Below are 14,678 nucleotides of genomic sequence, written 5' to 3' on the forward strand. Positions count from 1 at the left end.
GCCTTGATCTAGCTCTTTTCTAATGTACCTGGGAAAGTAGTGGAAGAAGCCCAAGTGCTTGGGCCCCTGTCACCCATAAAAGCCCGGGATGGAGTTCAGGCTCCTGGTTTCTGCCTGGCCCACCCATGGACTGACTCTGCAGAGTCAACTAATGGACAGAAGATCTGTCTCTCTCCTCCATTTCTGTAACTCTGCCTTTCAAATAAATAAATCCTTTTTTATTTTTTTTCTAAAGATTTATTTACATACTTGAAAGTCAGAGTTACAGAGAGAGAAGGAGAGGCGTGGGGGGGGGGCAGGAGGAAGTCTTCCATCTGCTGGTTCACTCCCCAGTTGGCCACAATGGTCAGAACTGTGCTGATCTGAAACCAGGAGCCAGGAGCTTCTTCAGGGTCTCCCATGTGGGTGCAGGAGCCCAAGGACTTGGGCCATTCTCCACTGCTTTTCCAAGCCAAACCAGAGAACTAGATCAGAAGTGGAGCATCCAGGACTTAAACCAGTGCCTATATGGGATGCCGGCACTGCAGGTGGCAGCTTTACCTGCTATGCCATAGTGCCAGACCCAATAAAATTATTTTTTAAAAATAACCAAATCAAGATCTCTATTACAGAAAATAAGTGTTTTTCTTTATAAAAGCAAGCTCTCAAGAATTAAAAACATACCTACAGCATTCAGAGAATTACATACCAAAACCACAATGGGATGCCAATTCACACCCACAGAGTGGCTATTAAAAAAAAAAAAAAGACATAAAGGCAGGCATCGGCATAGTAAAGATGCAGCTTGGCATATCACATCCCATATCAGAACACCTGGATTCAAGTTCCAGCTCTGCTTACAATTCCAGTTCCTGCTACTGTGCACCCTGGCAGACAGTAGATAAAGACTCAACTGGTTGTGTCCCTGCCACCTGTGTGAAAGACCTGGAATGAGCTCCTAGCTCCGGACTACTGCCTGGCCTGGACCTGGCTAGCTGGAAGAGCTCTCTCTCTGTCTCTCCTTCTTTCAAATAAAATAAAATAAAATAATTCTTTAAAACAATTACAAGAACTCAAATTTTAGCAATGTTACTAATAGAGAGGGGGGCTCAATGATTGTTTTCAAATTGTAGTCTTAGGACTAAAGATCAAAAGATTAGGCAGCCTCAAATATAAACCATTGAACTATATAAAGTAATGCCAATTTTGAGATACATTCACTTCGTAGTAAAAATGCTATACTTCCATGTTCAAGGACAAACTGATGTTAAGTTTAAAATCTGGTGAAATAATTATTTAATAAATATATGTACAATCCCAGGTAATCTGAATATGTCACTATGGAAACAAAACTTTGAGAGACAAAGCCAAACTTTTAGGACCGAGCACATACACAAAACAACAAGAACAAAGACAGGACATAATATGTTGCATTTCTTTATTTTTTTAAGATTTTATTTATTTATTTGAAAGACAGTTACAGAAAGAGACATTCCATCTGCTGGTTTGCTGCCCAAATGGCCATGACGGCCAGGGCTCAGACAGGCCAAAACCAGGAGCCTAGATTCTATCAAAGATTCCCATGTGGGTGCAGGGGCCCAACCACTTGGGCCATCCCTTGCTGCTGTCCCAGACACATTAACAAGGAGCTGGATCAGAAGTGGAGTAGCCAGGACTTGGACCAGCACCCATATGGGATGCCAGCATCAAAGGCGGTGGCTTAACCAACTACCACATGGCACCCGCCCCAATATTTTTTTTTCTATAGAAATTCAGCATTCCTTTCAATCACAATGAGCCATACATATAGGTCAAATTTTGACTGCATCTGGTACTAAAGCTATTTCATGGGGCTATTTTAAGATATCATGCATCATACTTTCAAGTACAGTACATTACTTAAGAAAAACTATCACAGATTATCTGTATATTTAAACTAAAATTAATATTATAAATGTGTAGTTAGACTTAAATGTAACCACATCATAATTAAAATTTAAGCTGCACATTTGTCAAAGCTAAATAAAATGTAAATACCTACAGGGTATTATATCCCTGAAAAGCTACAGAGTCTAAAATCATAAAGTTTCCTTTATGACCCAACAGTGAGTACACTGTTTAAAGCAACAATACATGATTGTTTTATTAAAAAAAAAAAAATCACCTTTAATACAAAAATAAAACTTTTCTTTAAAAGTTTCACAATTTGTTTTTTTAGAAATCAATAAAGATAACACCTTGATCAATTTCTCAGAATTGATGTCAATGGATTCTCCTCCAAATGGTTCAGAAATTTTTCATCTAATTAGATATCAAGGTAACTTTCTTTTACTGCCTTGTTTACATGCCTATATTGCTTTACCTTTTTCCTCTTCTACCATCCTTTTAAACACACTGTCTTTTAGTACAATTTAGCTTTGTATTTGTATTCAAGACTGGAATCAAATGTTCCAGATTTATTTTTCTTCTACCTTTCTGTATCCTTGGATTATTTTTAATGAATATGTAAGTACTTTCAAAAGGAAACAGATTTTTTCAATTTTCTTGTGATATCATTTTTACAGTGATGTAAATTTAAGCAAACATGGTTTAGAAGAAAAAGGGAAAATCAGAGAATGGAAAAACACAGCCTTAATAAAGCTAGTAATTATACAAGGAAATACTTTATAAAGGGAGTTTTATTTTTCACATTCACTTTTTCTCCAATGAAAAACAAGGCACATTGAGTTTGTATAAAAAAAAAGGCCTGATTACATGCATCTTCTAATTTCTAATTTCTATCTTCTAACTAATTTTCTTACATTTATAAAATAATTTCAACATGCACTTAATATCACTAAAAATGGGATAATTAAAGTAAACCATAAATAAGATGAAATTTTTACCAAGCTATTTTTAGGCAAATATCAAGCACTTCCTGATGTGGAAAAGACTATTTAGCATAAAAATATTATAAATAATAATAAAGTGTCTTACCAATTTCAGCAGGTAGTTGTTTGATTTTGTTCTCTCGAATACTAAGCATGCTTAGTTTTGACAGGTTTTTGATGTCCTTTTCCACAGTAGTTATACGATTAAAGCGAAGATATAGAGTGGTGAGAGAATCCAACCTATACACCACTGAAGGAATTTCTCTTAGTTTGTTATGTCGTAAATCAAGCATTCGCAGCTTCTTCAAGTTATCAAGAGAGTCAGGCAGGCTGGTAAGAGAATTTTCACTTAGAGCCAGTGTCATGAGATTTACTAGACAGCCTACCTCTGCTGGGAGGGACTGTAATTTGTTACTGTATAAATAAAGTTCTGTTAATTGAGTCAATTCTTTGATTGATGATGGCAATATATGTATAGACCTCTTGGATAAGTCCAAACGCATTGAATTCTCTTCCCGACATTTGTTGAGCTCTTTAATCACCTCTGCATTACTAGATTTTTTTCTAGTCCCAGGTGCTGGGTTTGGCCGTTTGATCGTATTGTCAACTGAAAAGGCCACCCCTGGTTGGGCAGCACTGGAGTCCTTCTTTCCTTCTTTGGCATCTTTCCCTTTGGTCTTAGGTTCTTTTTCTTTGCTCTCTTTCCCAAAACCTCCAGAGGCTTTTGCCTCCTTTTCTCTTTCCTTAGCTGATGGTACTTTGGGATCTTTGTCTTTAGAGTCTTTTTCTTTTCCTAAACTACTACTCATGGTGATTCAAGAGTGGAGAAAAACTACATGAACTCCTTTATTTTATTTGCCAGTGATCGGAATTCAAAGATGTAGAGACAAGGATCTTATACAGTCAAAAAGGTGTTGGCTGGAAGAAGTAATCAGTATGGAGTAACATCCATCTGTTACATGTTGGATCTAAAAGCAATATGCCCATTTCTGATAACTCATTCCAACTGGCAATATGGTGCTGGTCAATCAATGATTCATTAGAATTCCTGAAATATAACAAAGAGCATTAAATTACTTCAAGTATAATTTATATCAGGTATATAAGTTCTAAAAACAATTTTACTGAGGAACTGCTATATTCCTATGATTCAATAAAGTGCATATTTACTGAATATCCTTTATTTATTATACAAAATCCACTGAAAATTAAAAAAATAAATAAGGTAGGCCCTACCTTCAATGAACTTGCATTCTGATAGGAAGAAGTAGGGAAAGAATATAAGTTTCTAAGGTAGAAAACTTTATAAAAAGGGCTAAAACGTGAGAGAAATCACAGTAACAGCTAACTGTGCTTTCTATGTACAAGCACTGTTCTGAGGAATTTACAAATATTAATTAATTTAATACATAACAGCCCTATGAAATAAACTGACATCCCATTTAATGCAAAGGAGCACTGAGGCACAGAAATATATAGAAATATATTTAATTAACTAGCTTTGTAATCATGGAAAAGAGAGCCAGGATTCCAAATGAGGTAGCATATAACCAGAGCTTATGTTCCTAAAAACTATACTGAAACTACCATTCCTATCAACTAAATCCCAGATAGCTTTCAACAACAAGGAAGATTTCAAAGGTAATGACAGGACTGAGAACAGTATGGCAAAAAAAAAAAAAATGAACAAAGTGAAAAATATGGAATAAAGGATACAGTCTAGGGGAGAAGGCATTAGAATCTATATAAGGAACAGTGTAAGTGACTCTGATGCAGGTAGGTCTTAGAAGCAGCTGTGAGAAACAGTGATACAGAAAAATCTCCATTGACAGCTCTATTCTTGGGACTAAAAAAGTTCGAGACATATCAATGGTACAAGGTTCTTTTTTTTTATTATTGTGCTTTAAAAGATTTATTTACAGTAGGCTAATCCTCCACCTAGTGGCGCCGGCACACCGGGTTCTAGTCCCGGTTGGGGCAATGGATCCTTTCCCAGTTGCCCCTCTTCCAGGCCAGCTCTCTGCTGTGGCCAGGGAGTGCAGTGGAGGATGGCCCAAGTCCTTGGGCCCTGCACCCCACGGGAGACCAGGAGAAGCACCTGACTCCTGCCATCGGATCAGCGCGGTGCGCCGGCCGCAGCGCGCCAGCCGTGGCAGCCATTTGAGGGTGAACCAACAGCAAAGGAAGACCTTTCTCTCTGTCTCTCTCTCTCTCACTGTCCACTCTGCCTGTCAAATAAAAAGGGGGGGGGGGGAGTAAGATTTATTTATTTATTTGAAAGTCAGAGTTACAGAGAGAGAAGGAGAGGCAAAGAGAGAGAGGTCTTCTGATCCGAAGCCAGGAGCCAGGAGCCTCCTCTGGGTCTCCCACGTGCGAGCAGGGGCCCAAGGACCTAGGTCACCTTCCACTGCTTTCCCAGGCCACAGCAGAAAGCTGGATTGGAAATGGAGCAGCCGGGTCTGAAACCGGCACCCATATGGGATGCCGGCACTGCAGAGCAGGGCACTAACCTGCTGCACCATGGCGCCTGCCCCATACATGAGGTGTTTTGATGGTTTTACAGCAGCAGTGATAAATCTGAACTGAATGACCCACGTGCTCATCCTGACACTCTCACACCTAATGAGATTTACCAATATATATTTCAGTTACAGTTCATAAGAATATAACTATTCAAAGAATAAAACTTTGTACCTCGACATTATCATTATGCTTTACTTGAAAAACTTAACCAGGCTTGGCTATTAACTGTAAAATTTTCACTTTCAATAAAAATAAAGTTTGGGGGCTGGCACAGCAGTTAAACCCACTGCCTGCTGTTGGAGACCCAGCTGCTCCACTTCTGATCCAGCTCTCGACCATGGCCTGGGAAAGCAGTAGAAGATGGTCCAAGTCCTTGGGCCCCTGCACCCACGTGGGAGACCTCGAAGAAGCTCCAGGCTCATGGCTGCGGATCGGCCTGCTCAGACCTTTGTGGTCATTTGGGGAGTGAACCAGCAGGATGAAAGACCTCTCTCTCTCTCTCTCTGCCTCTAACTCTGCCTTTCAAATAAATAATAAATAAATCTTTTTTAAAGATCTAGTCTTTACATAAAGACTAAACAGTAATCATCACATGTAATACTATTTACTTTATAAACCCCATATCAACAGGCCATATACACTAACTACATTGTTATCTTAAATGCAGATGCTAAAGTTATACAGTATTAGGTCTTTAATTACAATGGACAGGATCTCCCATCTCAGACAAGATAGACTATGATTATTCTACCCTGTTTCTCCCACTAACTATAACCTAAAACTCTTAGATAAAATTCATAAAGCAGGGGATGGTCTTGTGGCATAGCAGGTTAAGCTTCCACCTATGACACCTGCATCACGGATGTGTACCAGTTCAATACCCAGGCCACTGCATTTCAGATTAAGCTCATTGCTAATGTGCCTGGGAAAGCAGCAAAAGATGGTCCAAGTGCTTGGACCCCTGCACCCATGTGGGAGACCCAGAGGAAGCTCTTGGCTCCCAGCTTTAGATCCACCCAATTTCAGTTGTTGTGGCCACTTGGAGAGTGAATCAGCGGAAGGAAGATCTCTGTCTCTCTGTCTCTCCTCCTAACTCTGCCTATCAAATAAATAAAAATTAAATCTTAAAAAAAAAATTTGTTGACATTTTGAGCTGTGATGATTGCTGATAGCCCTTGTCTCTATGTTTTTTTTTCTTCATACTGTTGAACTCTTTACTTACTGTAGGGTTAATCTTATGAGTACAAAGCAAACAAAGTAGATCATTATAAAAATTGAGAGGGAATATGAGAGGAAGTAGATGGAAAGGTGGGAGCACAGGCAGGCAGGCAGTAGGGTAGTGTGGGAAGTATCACTATGTTCCTGAATCTGTATACATTAAATATATGAAATTTGTATACCTTAAATAAAATTTTTAAAAATTCATAAAGCAACTAGCAGAAGATTCCAAAACGTTAAAAAAAGAAGACTAGTTAGAGACCTTGGGACTCATATAACCTAGTGATAAGTTCCCTGAGGTTTTTCTGTTTGATTGATTTTGATAGTCTCTCATATATCACAGTGGGCAGTAGAGAGGCTCACAACTGGAAAAGCATCAGTAAGAACTAACAAATAAAAACTCCCAGAAAAGTCTGTTCTCTCAAGTCATAGGACTGTGAGGAGAGCAGCACTATAGATGGCACCTGTTTAATCTACCTTTTTTCTTTACTCCACTTGAACATCACAAAAGTAATGTCCCTCTACCTCCTTGACCGATGCCACAATGACTGTAAAGTAAAAGTCTGCCAACCACCTCATCTTTCACTAAGTTGTACAGAAACAACACAAGTAGCACACATGCCTCTTCATATCAGTACTGTGGCCAAGGAAACTGCAGATGGACTCTGCTGACCACCCTAACACTGCACATAGCACTCAGCTCAGACACGGTAGCCTCCCTGTTTCTCATTGGTGCAAAAGCTGTATTACAGAACTATTGATCATCTGTATACAATAAAAAAATGTTAGCAAACAGGTAATCTATCACTTTCTCCAACAAGACAAAGGGAGATGATTAGTCTGTGTAATATTCCCAGTCACAACCTTTAGTATTTCATTCACAAAAGTAAACAGAATAAAAACAACAAATACCTAGCTACAGTGTGGAGTGTGCCTCTGTTTCAGATTGGCCTGGGGATGACAAACAAGCAGGACACAAGAATACCACTGGAGAGGTTTTGAAACCTAAACTAGGACCAAAGACCACACACATCAGGCCATGTGTTCTGAACCAAACAGGCTGACCATTCAAAACAAAGACTCCAAAAAGAAACCAAGAGTTTTCCAAGAGTCTCAAAATGTCCATGATACAATCCAATATTACTCCTACAAATAACTAAGAAAATATCAACTCTAAAGAAAAAAGACAACAGATACCAACACCGAAATGATTAAGTCAGAATTATCTGAAAAAGATTTTAATGTGACTCAAAAACCAGAGTTCCAACAAACAACTGGAATGGGAAATTTCAGCTAAGAAGTAAAAGATGTAAAAAAAAAAAAATCGAAAAGTTGGGGCCGGTGCTGTGGCATAGTAGGTAAAGTCGCGCCCCCTGCTGTGCCGGCATCCCATATGGGCACCAGTTCGAGTCCCGGCTGCTCCACTTCCGATCCAGCTATCTACTATGGCCTGGGAAAGCCGCAGAAGATAGCCCAAGTCCTTGGGCCCTGTACCTGTGTGGGAGACCTGGAAGAAGGTCCTGGCTCCTGGCTTTGGATTGGCGCAGCTCCGGCCATTGTGGCCAATTGAAGAGTGAACCAGTGGATGGAAGACTTTTCTCTCTCTGTCTGCCTCTCCTTCTCTCTGTAATTCTGACTGTCAAATAAATCTTTAAAAAAAAAAAAAAAAACCTGAAAAGTTTAGAACGACAAATGAAATTCTGAACTATACTGGTTCAACAGAATAGCAATTACAGAAGTAAAGTTCAGCGAACTCGAATAAAGTAAAGCTCAGTGAACTCAAATGAAGACAGTTAAAAACCGCCTAATTAGAGTAACACAAAGAAAACAGATTTTAGGGGTGGGTATTTGGCCTAGCAGTTAAAATAATGGTTGGGATGCCTGCATACTATTATCAGAGTACCTGGATTCAACTCCCAGGTCTGATCCTGATTCCAGCTACCTGCTAATGTGCACTTTGAGAGGCAACAGCTGATGGCCCAAATATCTCCACGTGGGAGACCTGGATTGATTTCCCAGCTCCCATCTTCAGAAGCTGGGAATGCGGGAAGTGAATCAGTAGATGTGGGAATGCGTGCAAGTTCTCTGTCTCATGAATAATTCAAAAACAAAATTTTTCAGAAGAAAATAGATTTCAAAAACTCAGAGCCTCAGCAAGCTATGGGACAGAAAAAAATAATGTACATTAGGAGTCCTGAAAGATGGCGAAAAAGAAAGCACAGCTGAAAAAATATCTGAAGAGATGATTGCTGAAAACTGTTAAATTTTGTTAAGGGGAAAGCTAACAGAAATAAAAAGCTGAACACATCCCAAAGAGGAAAAAAAAAATCAAAGAAATTTATACCCAAATATACCCAAATATATGAAACTCAAATTCCTGAGAACTACAGATAAAGAAAATACTGAAAGCCTGTAAGATATGAATTGTTTGAACAATTACAAATTTCTCAAATAAGTCATACATATAAGCCAGAAGGAAGTGATGAAACTATTCTGAATTAATGAAAGAGACATGTCAACCAAAAATTATTTACCAGGATAAACATCCTTCAGAAATGAAGGTAAAATAAAAATATTTGCAGATAAACTCTGAAAGAATTGTCAAAACAAGTTCTTCACACAGGAAAACAAACAGGAGCTTATAACAATAGAACAAACTCAGAACAACAGGAAAGAAAAAACAATTGAAAAGCTAAGAATATGTGTAAGTCTAGTTGGCAATTATTTTCTTCAGTTTTGTAAATTATATCAGACTATTTAAAATAGTAAGTCATATATATAACTGAGGTGGTTCAATATTTTATAGTTAAAGTAATACCTGAAACATCTAAATATCACAAAGAAGTGAACATGAAAGATCTAAATGATATTTAATTACATTTTACTTAGAGATACAATGTTGATACTAGCTGTGACTGTCTTTACTTAAGAGCAGACATTGCAATCCTAATAAAATTGCAAGAGAAAGTAAAAATCATAAAAAGAAAAAGTAAAAATCATTAAAAGACTCTTTAGTGTAGTCAATTCCTCAAGAAAACAAAAAGTTTTTGAACATATATGCACCAAACAACAGGACTTTAAAACATATCAAATACTTTAATCTGACAGAATTAAGAAGAAAAAAAATCCACAAATCAAACTACAGTTGAAGATTTCAAGGTCCCCTCAAAGTTATCATAAAAACTATACTATAAAAAGTTAGCAAGGATATATAATAATAACATAATCCATATGCCAACTGGATCTAGTTGACATTTATAGATCCAATGTTCCCATTCTTTTCAAGGATGCATACACATTTACCAAGACAGGCCATACCTTGGGTCCTAAGGGAAATTTTGAGAGATTTGAAATCATACAAAGTATATTCCTTAACCGTAACAGATTAAACTAATAATGTGTAATACAAGGAAAGCAATTCTCCAAATACTTGGAAACCAGCACACCTCTAAATAATCTATGGATCAAAAAGGAAATGACAACAAAAATTAACCTGAATACTGAATAAAACTAAATCAAAATCTATGAGATCTAAGCACTTAGAGGAAAACTTACATCATAAAATACTTATACTAGAAAACTCCCATCTAATTCCAATAATCTAAGTTCCCACATCAAGACCCCTGAAAAAGACAAAAAGAAATCCAAAGCAGACAAAAGCAAAGTTTAACACAGGACAAAAATTCATAAAATTGAAAAATATAAAGCAATAGCAAAAGCTCAATGAAAGCAAAAACAGCTTTAACTACGTCAAAAAAAAAATCTTTGGAAATCACATATTACCAAAACTCAATCAAAATGAAGCAGATTATCTGAACAGTCAAAACTAATAACAAAATTAAAGTCATAATTTAAACCATCCAAAAAGGAAATTGCCAAGAGCGCACAGCTTCACTAATTAATTCTAACATCAAAAGAAATATAATTCTATACAACCTCTTCCAGAACTACACATTCTTTGTATATCAGCATTATCCTGATACCAAAATTAGCACAAAAAAAGGCAGTGCTACAAGGCAATGGCCCTCTGAACATTGATGGAAAAACTCAACATACTAGCAAATTATAGTAGCTCTTAATTCAACATTCTGACAGTACCAAAAATCCTTGCCAGTGGTAAGGCAAGAAAAACAGTGTACAGAGTAGAAAGGGAGAAATACAATAGTTCCTATTTGCAGGCTACATGATTATCTATATAGAAAATTTGCAGGTATTTGCCAAAAATGTTCTGTAACTATTTAGTGGTGGTGATAAGAAACCAGGTCAGCATACAAAAATCAATATTTCAATAAATTAGAAAACAGGGCCGGCGCCACAGCTCACTAGGCTAATCCTCCGCCTAGCGGCACTGGCACACCGGGTTCTAGTCCCAGTCGGGGCACCGGATTCTGTCCCGGTTGCCTCTCTTCCAGGCCAGCTCTCTGCTGTGGCCAGGGAGTGCAGTGGAGGATGGCCCAAGTCCTTGGGCCCTGCACCCCATGGGAGACCAGGAGAAGCACCTGGCTCCTGCCATCGGTTCAGCGCGGTGCGCTGGCCGCAGCGTGGCGGCCGCGGCAGCCATTGGAGGGTGAACCAACGGCAAAGGAAGACCTTTCTCTCTGTCTCTCTCTCTCACTGTCCACTCTGCCTGTCAAAAAATAAAGACATAAATTAGAAAACAAAATGGACACGAAAATTAAAAACACAATACTACTTGCAATAGCTCCTCAAAATTAAATGCCTGGGTACAAATTTAACAAAACTCATACAGAATCTGTATGCTAAAAACTACAGAAAAGGGGCAGGCATTTGGCCTAGCAGTTAAGATGCCCACATCCCATATCAGTGTGCCTGAGTTTAAGCCCCAACTCCATTGGGTTCCAGCTTCCTGCTAATGCAATCCCTAGGAGGCAGTTCCCTATCTCCCTCTGTGTTTCTCAAATAAATAAATATATATATGTATATATATTTAAAGGGTGCAATCTAAGTGCCTGCATTAAAACATAATTACATAAAAAACACTGATGCAAGAAAATCATAGATGAGCTGAACAAACATGGAAGACACATCATATACAGATTGAAGAATGCAACATTCCAAAAGATGTTAGTTCTCTCCAAGTTCATCTGTAGATTTAATGCTATTCCTCTCAAAATTCCAGGAAGATTTTTGTAAGTAGACATTCAAAAACTGGTATGGAAAAAGTATAGCGAAAACAATTTTGAAAAAAAGATGAAGTTGGAGGACGACACTACTCAATTTTAAAGACATACTATATGACTAATTAAGACAATATAGGGGGCTGGCACCGTGGCTCACTTGGTTAATCCTCCACCTGTGGTGCCAGCATCCCATATGGGCACTGGGTTCTAGTCCTGGCTGCTCCTCTTCCAGTCCAGCTCTCTGATGTGGCCCTGGAGGGCAGCAGAGGATGGTCCAGGTGCTTGGGCCCCTGCACTCTCATGGGAGATGAGGAGGAGGCACCTGGCTCCTGGCTTCCAATCGGCGCAGTGCCGGCCCTGGCAGCCATTGGGTGGGGGGGGTGAACCAATGGAAGGAAGACCTTTCTCTCTGTCTCTCTCTGTCTATGACTCTGTCAAATAAAAAAAAAAAATTAAAAAAAAAAAGGCAATATAGTGTTGCCAGAAGAACAAGCACAGAAACCAATTAAACTGAATACACAACCTATTCATTCCTCTTCTCCTCCCCCCACCCTCTGAACTCCTGCCAACAACATTTCTTCTAGTTTTGCATTTCCCAGAATGTAATATATTTAAAATCCAACAGTATCCTTTCAAATTGCATTCTTCCACAAAAAAATACCCATTTAGGGTTCCTCAATGTCTTCTCAGGTCTTGAAGCTTTGTATCTCTAAGTACCATTCAAAGGATAAACCAACTGATTTATTTACCTACTGAAGACCATCTTGGCTGCTTCCAAAATAGGGCAATTAAGAATTGTTGGAGCTCTGTCAAGATGGCTGACTAGAAGTACTGGAAGCACTTCCCTCACACAAAACAGGATCACAAATGAAGAACAAGAAGCTTCTGTTACGCTAGAATATTTGGGAGAGTACTAGAATACAAGGTGGATAATACAGAGACAGTGTGGAACACAAAGACTCTGAGTAGTCTGCTAAAAAAGAAAATCAACAGTCCTGCTGCTACCCAAGTCTGGGCCAGTCGGAATTTGTTTAAGTCCTTCCACAGTGAAGAAAAACAAGGGATCCCCAACAGCCCATTTGGCATCATGGACACCTGAATCTTTAGTTACTGAGGGAGAATGCAGTCCTTTAAAAAAAAAAAAAAAAAAAAAAAGATTTTATTTATTTATTTGAGAGGCAGAGTTAGAGAGAGAGAGACAGAGACAAAGGTTTTCCATTCATTGGTTCACTCCGCAAACAACCCCAAAGGGCAGAACTGGGCCAACCTGAAGCCAGGAGCCAGGAACCTCCTCAGGGTCCCCCATGCAGGTACAGGGGTCCAAGATCTGGGCCAACTTCCACGGCTTTCCCAGGCCATTGGCAGAGAGGTAGACAGAAAGAGGAGCAGCTGGGATATGAACCAGTGCCCCTATGGGATGTTGGCACCACAGGCAGAGACTTAGCCTACTATGCCACAGCACCGCTGCCCACCTTTTAAGATTTTATTGAATGACTGATTGATTTGAAAGGCAGAGTTACAGAGAGAGGAAGAGACAGAGACAGAGACAGAATCACTGAAAGCCCTAAGCCCTGCTAGGGAGTTGTCAAGAGAGTACACACAATTGCACTGCTTCAGGGAGGAAATTCAGTTGATGTAGTATTCTTAACCAACCAGGCTTCTGTTGCAGTGACACTCTGAAACCAAACTGCACCCCACTCTTGCTCCTATATGCAAATCATCCTCCCAAGCTGCTTGAGTAGCTCCATCTCCAGGTGACTTGCAGAGGCTTAAGAGGTGCTTGCCACAACAGCTGTGTCCCATCTTCCCTAGCACACTAGAGTGACCCCATCCCCACACAGTCCCAGAAAAGCAGAAACCAAAGACACATTCTGTTCAAGGTGCTCCTCACCTGACCAGAATGCTAGAGTCATCCCCACCTATTGCACAGTCTCCAGAAACTAACAGGTGTGGTCTGTGCTCCAAAAGTGTTCTGTTCCTGGTGCAACTTAAGTTATAGCACACCTGCCAAGGGCTGGCTGGAGCAGTCCTATCCTCATGCGGCCCATGGAGAATGAGAGGTAGATTCTGCTGCTGTGCTAGTACACTGCACCACACCTGTCCAGGTCCGCTAAAACAGCTACACAGCAAGCATCTTACCTCCATTGCTGGGTATACCATACATGCCTGGTCCCAGAACACAGCAACTCTGTTGCAGCAGACCCCAAAGAAATGGACATGGATGAAACACATGATAAATAATCCAAAAGAATGACTGATCAGAAAACTCAATGAAATACAAGAGAACACAGACACTACAATTCACCAAAGATCTAAAAAACAACTGAACAAATCTTGGATATGAAAAAGTGTTTTTTTTTTTTAAAGGAGAATCAAAATCCTCAACAACAGAATAAATCATGCAAAAGAAAGAATTTTTTTTAGGAGAAATTGTTTTGAATCTGTCAGACACACTTACAAAAGTGAAGATAGCCTATGAGATCTTTGGGACATCATCACACACACACAAACTGTGAGGGTTCCGGGAGGGTAGAAAAGGGGAAAGGCTAGAAGGGATAGAAAAAGATGCTTCATTCAAACAGAAACCAGAAGTGAAAAGGGATACTTAAACAGATATCAGACAAAATAGACTTTAGCACAAAAATTGGCACAGATATACGGCACAGTGCTTAAGATGCCACTTGTGATGCCCAAATCCCAAGTTAGAGTACCTAGGTTGAAATCCTGACTTGACTTCCAATATAAACTTCCTACTAATGTGCATCCTGGAATGCAGCAGGTGATGAGCACAAATACTTGGGGCCTGCCACCCATGTGAGAGACCTGGATCGAGTTCCCTGTTCTCTGGCTCAGTCTAGACCAGCCAACTATTGTGAGCATTTGGGGAGTGAGCCAACAGATGGAAGATCTGTCTCTGTTTCTCCTCTCTTCTATTGCTCCAAATAAG

At 39.4% G+C, this 14,678-nt stretch overlaps 1 protein-coding gene across 8 annotated transcripts in view; it reads right to left on the bottom strand.

Annotated features, from left to right (window-relative positions):
- Positions 1-14,678, bottom strand: part of SHOC2 (SHOC2 leucine rich repeat scaffold protein) — a 103,942-nt gene that overhangs the window by 42,205 nt on the left and 47,059 nt on the right. For all 8 annotated transcript variants that reach the window (XM_070057230.1, XM_008270502.4, XM_051823581.2 and 5 more), the window contains one exon: positions 2,956-3,897. In XM_070057230.1, the coding sequence (XP_069913331.1) occupies positions 2,956-3,658 (703 nt within the window). In that variant the 5' untranslated portion in view covers positions 3,659-3,897. The remainder of the gene's footprint in view (positions 1-2,955; positions 3,898-14,678) is intronic.

Source organism: Oryctolagus cuniculus, chromosome 15 (assembly GCF_964237555.1).
Source record: "Oryctolagus cuniculus chromosome 15, mOryCun1.1, whole genome shotgun sequence".
Lineage (NCBI taxonomy): Eukaryota > Metazoa > Chordata > Mammalia > Lagomorpha > Leporidae > Oryctolagus > Oryctolagus cuniculus.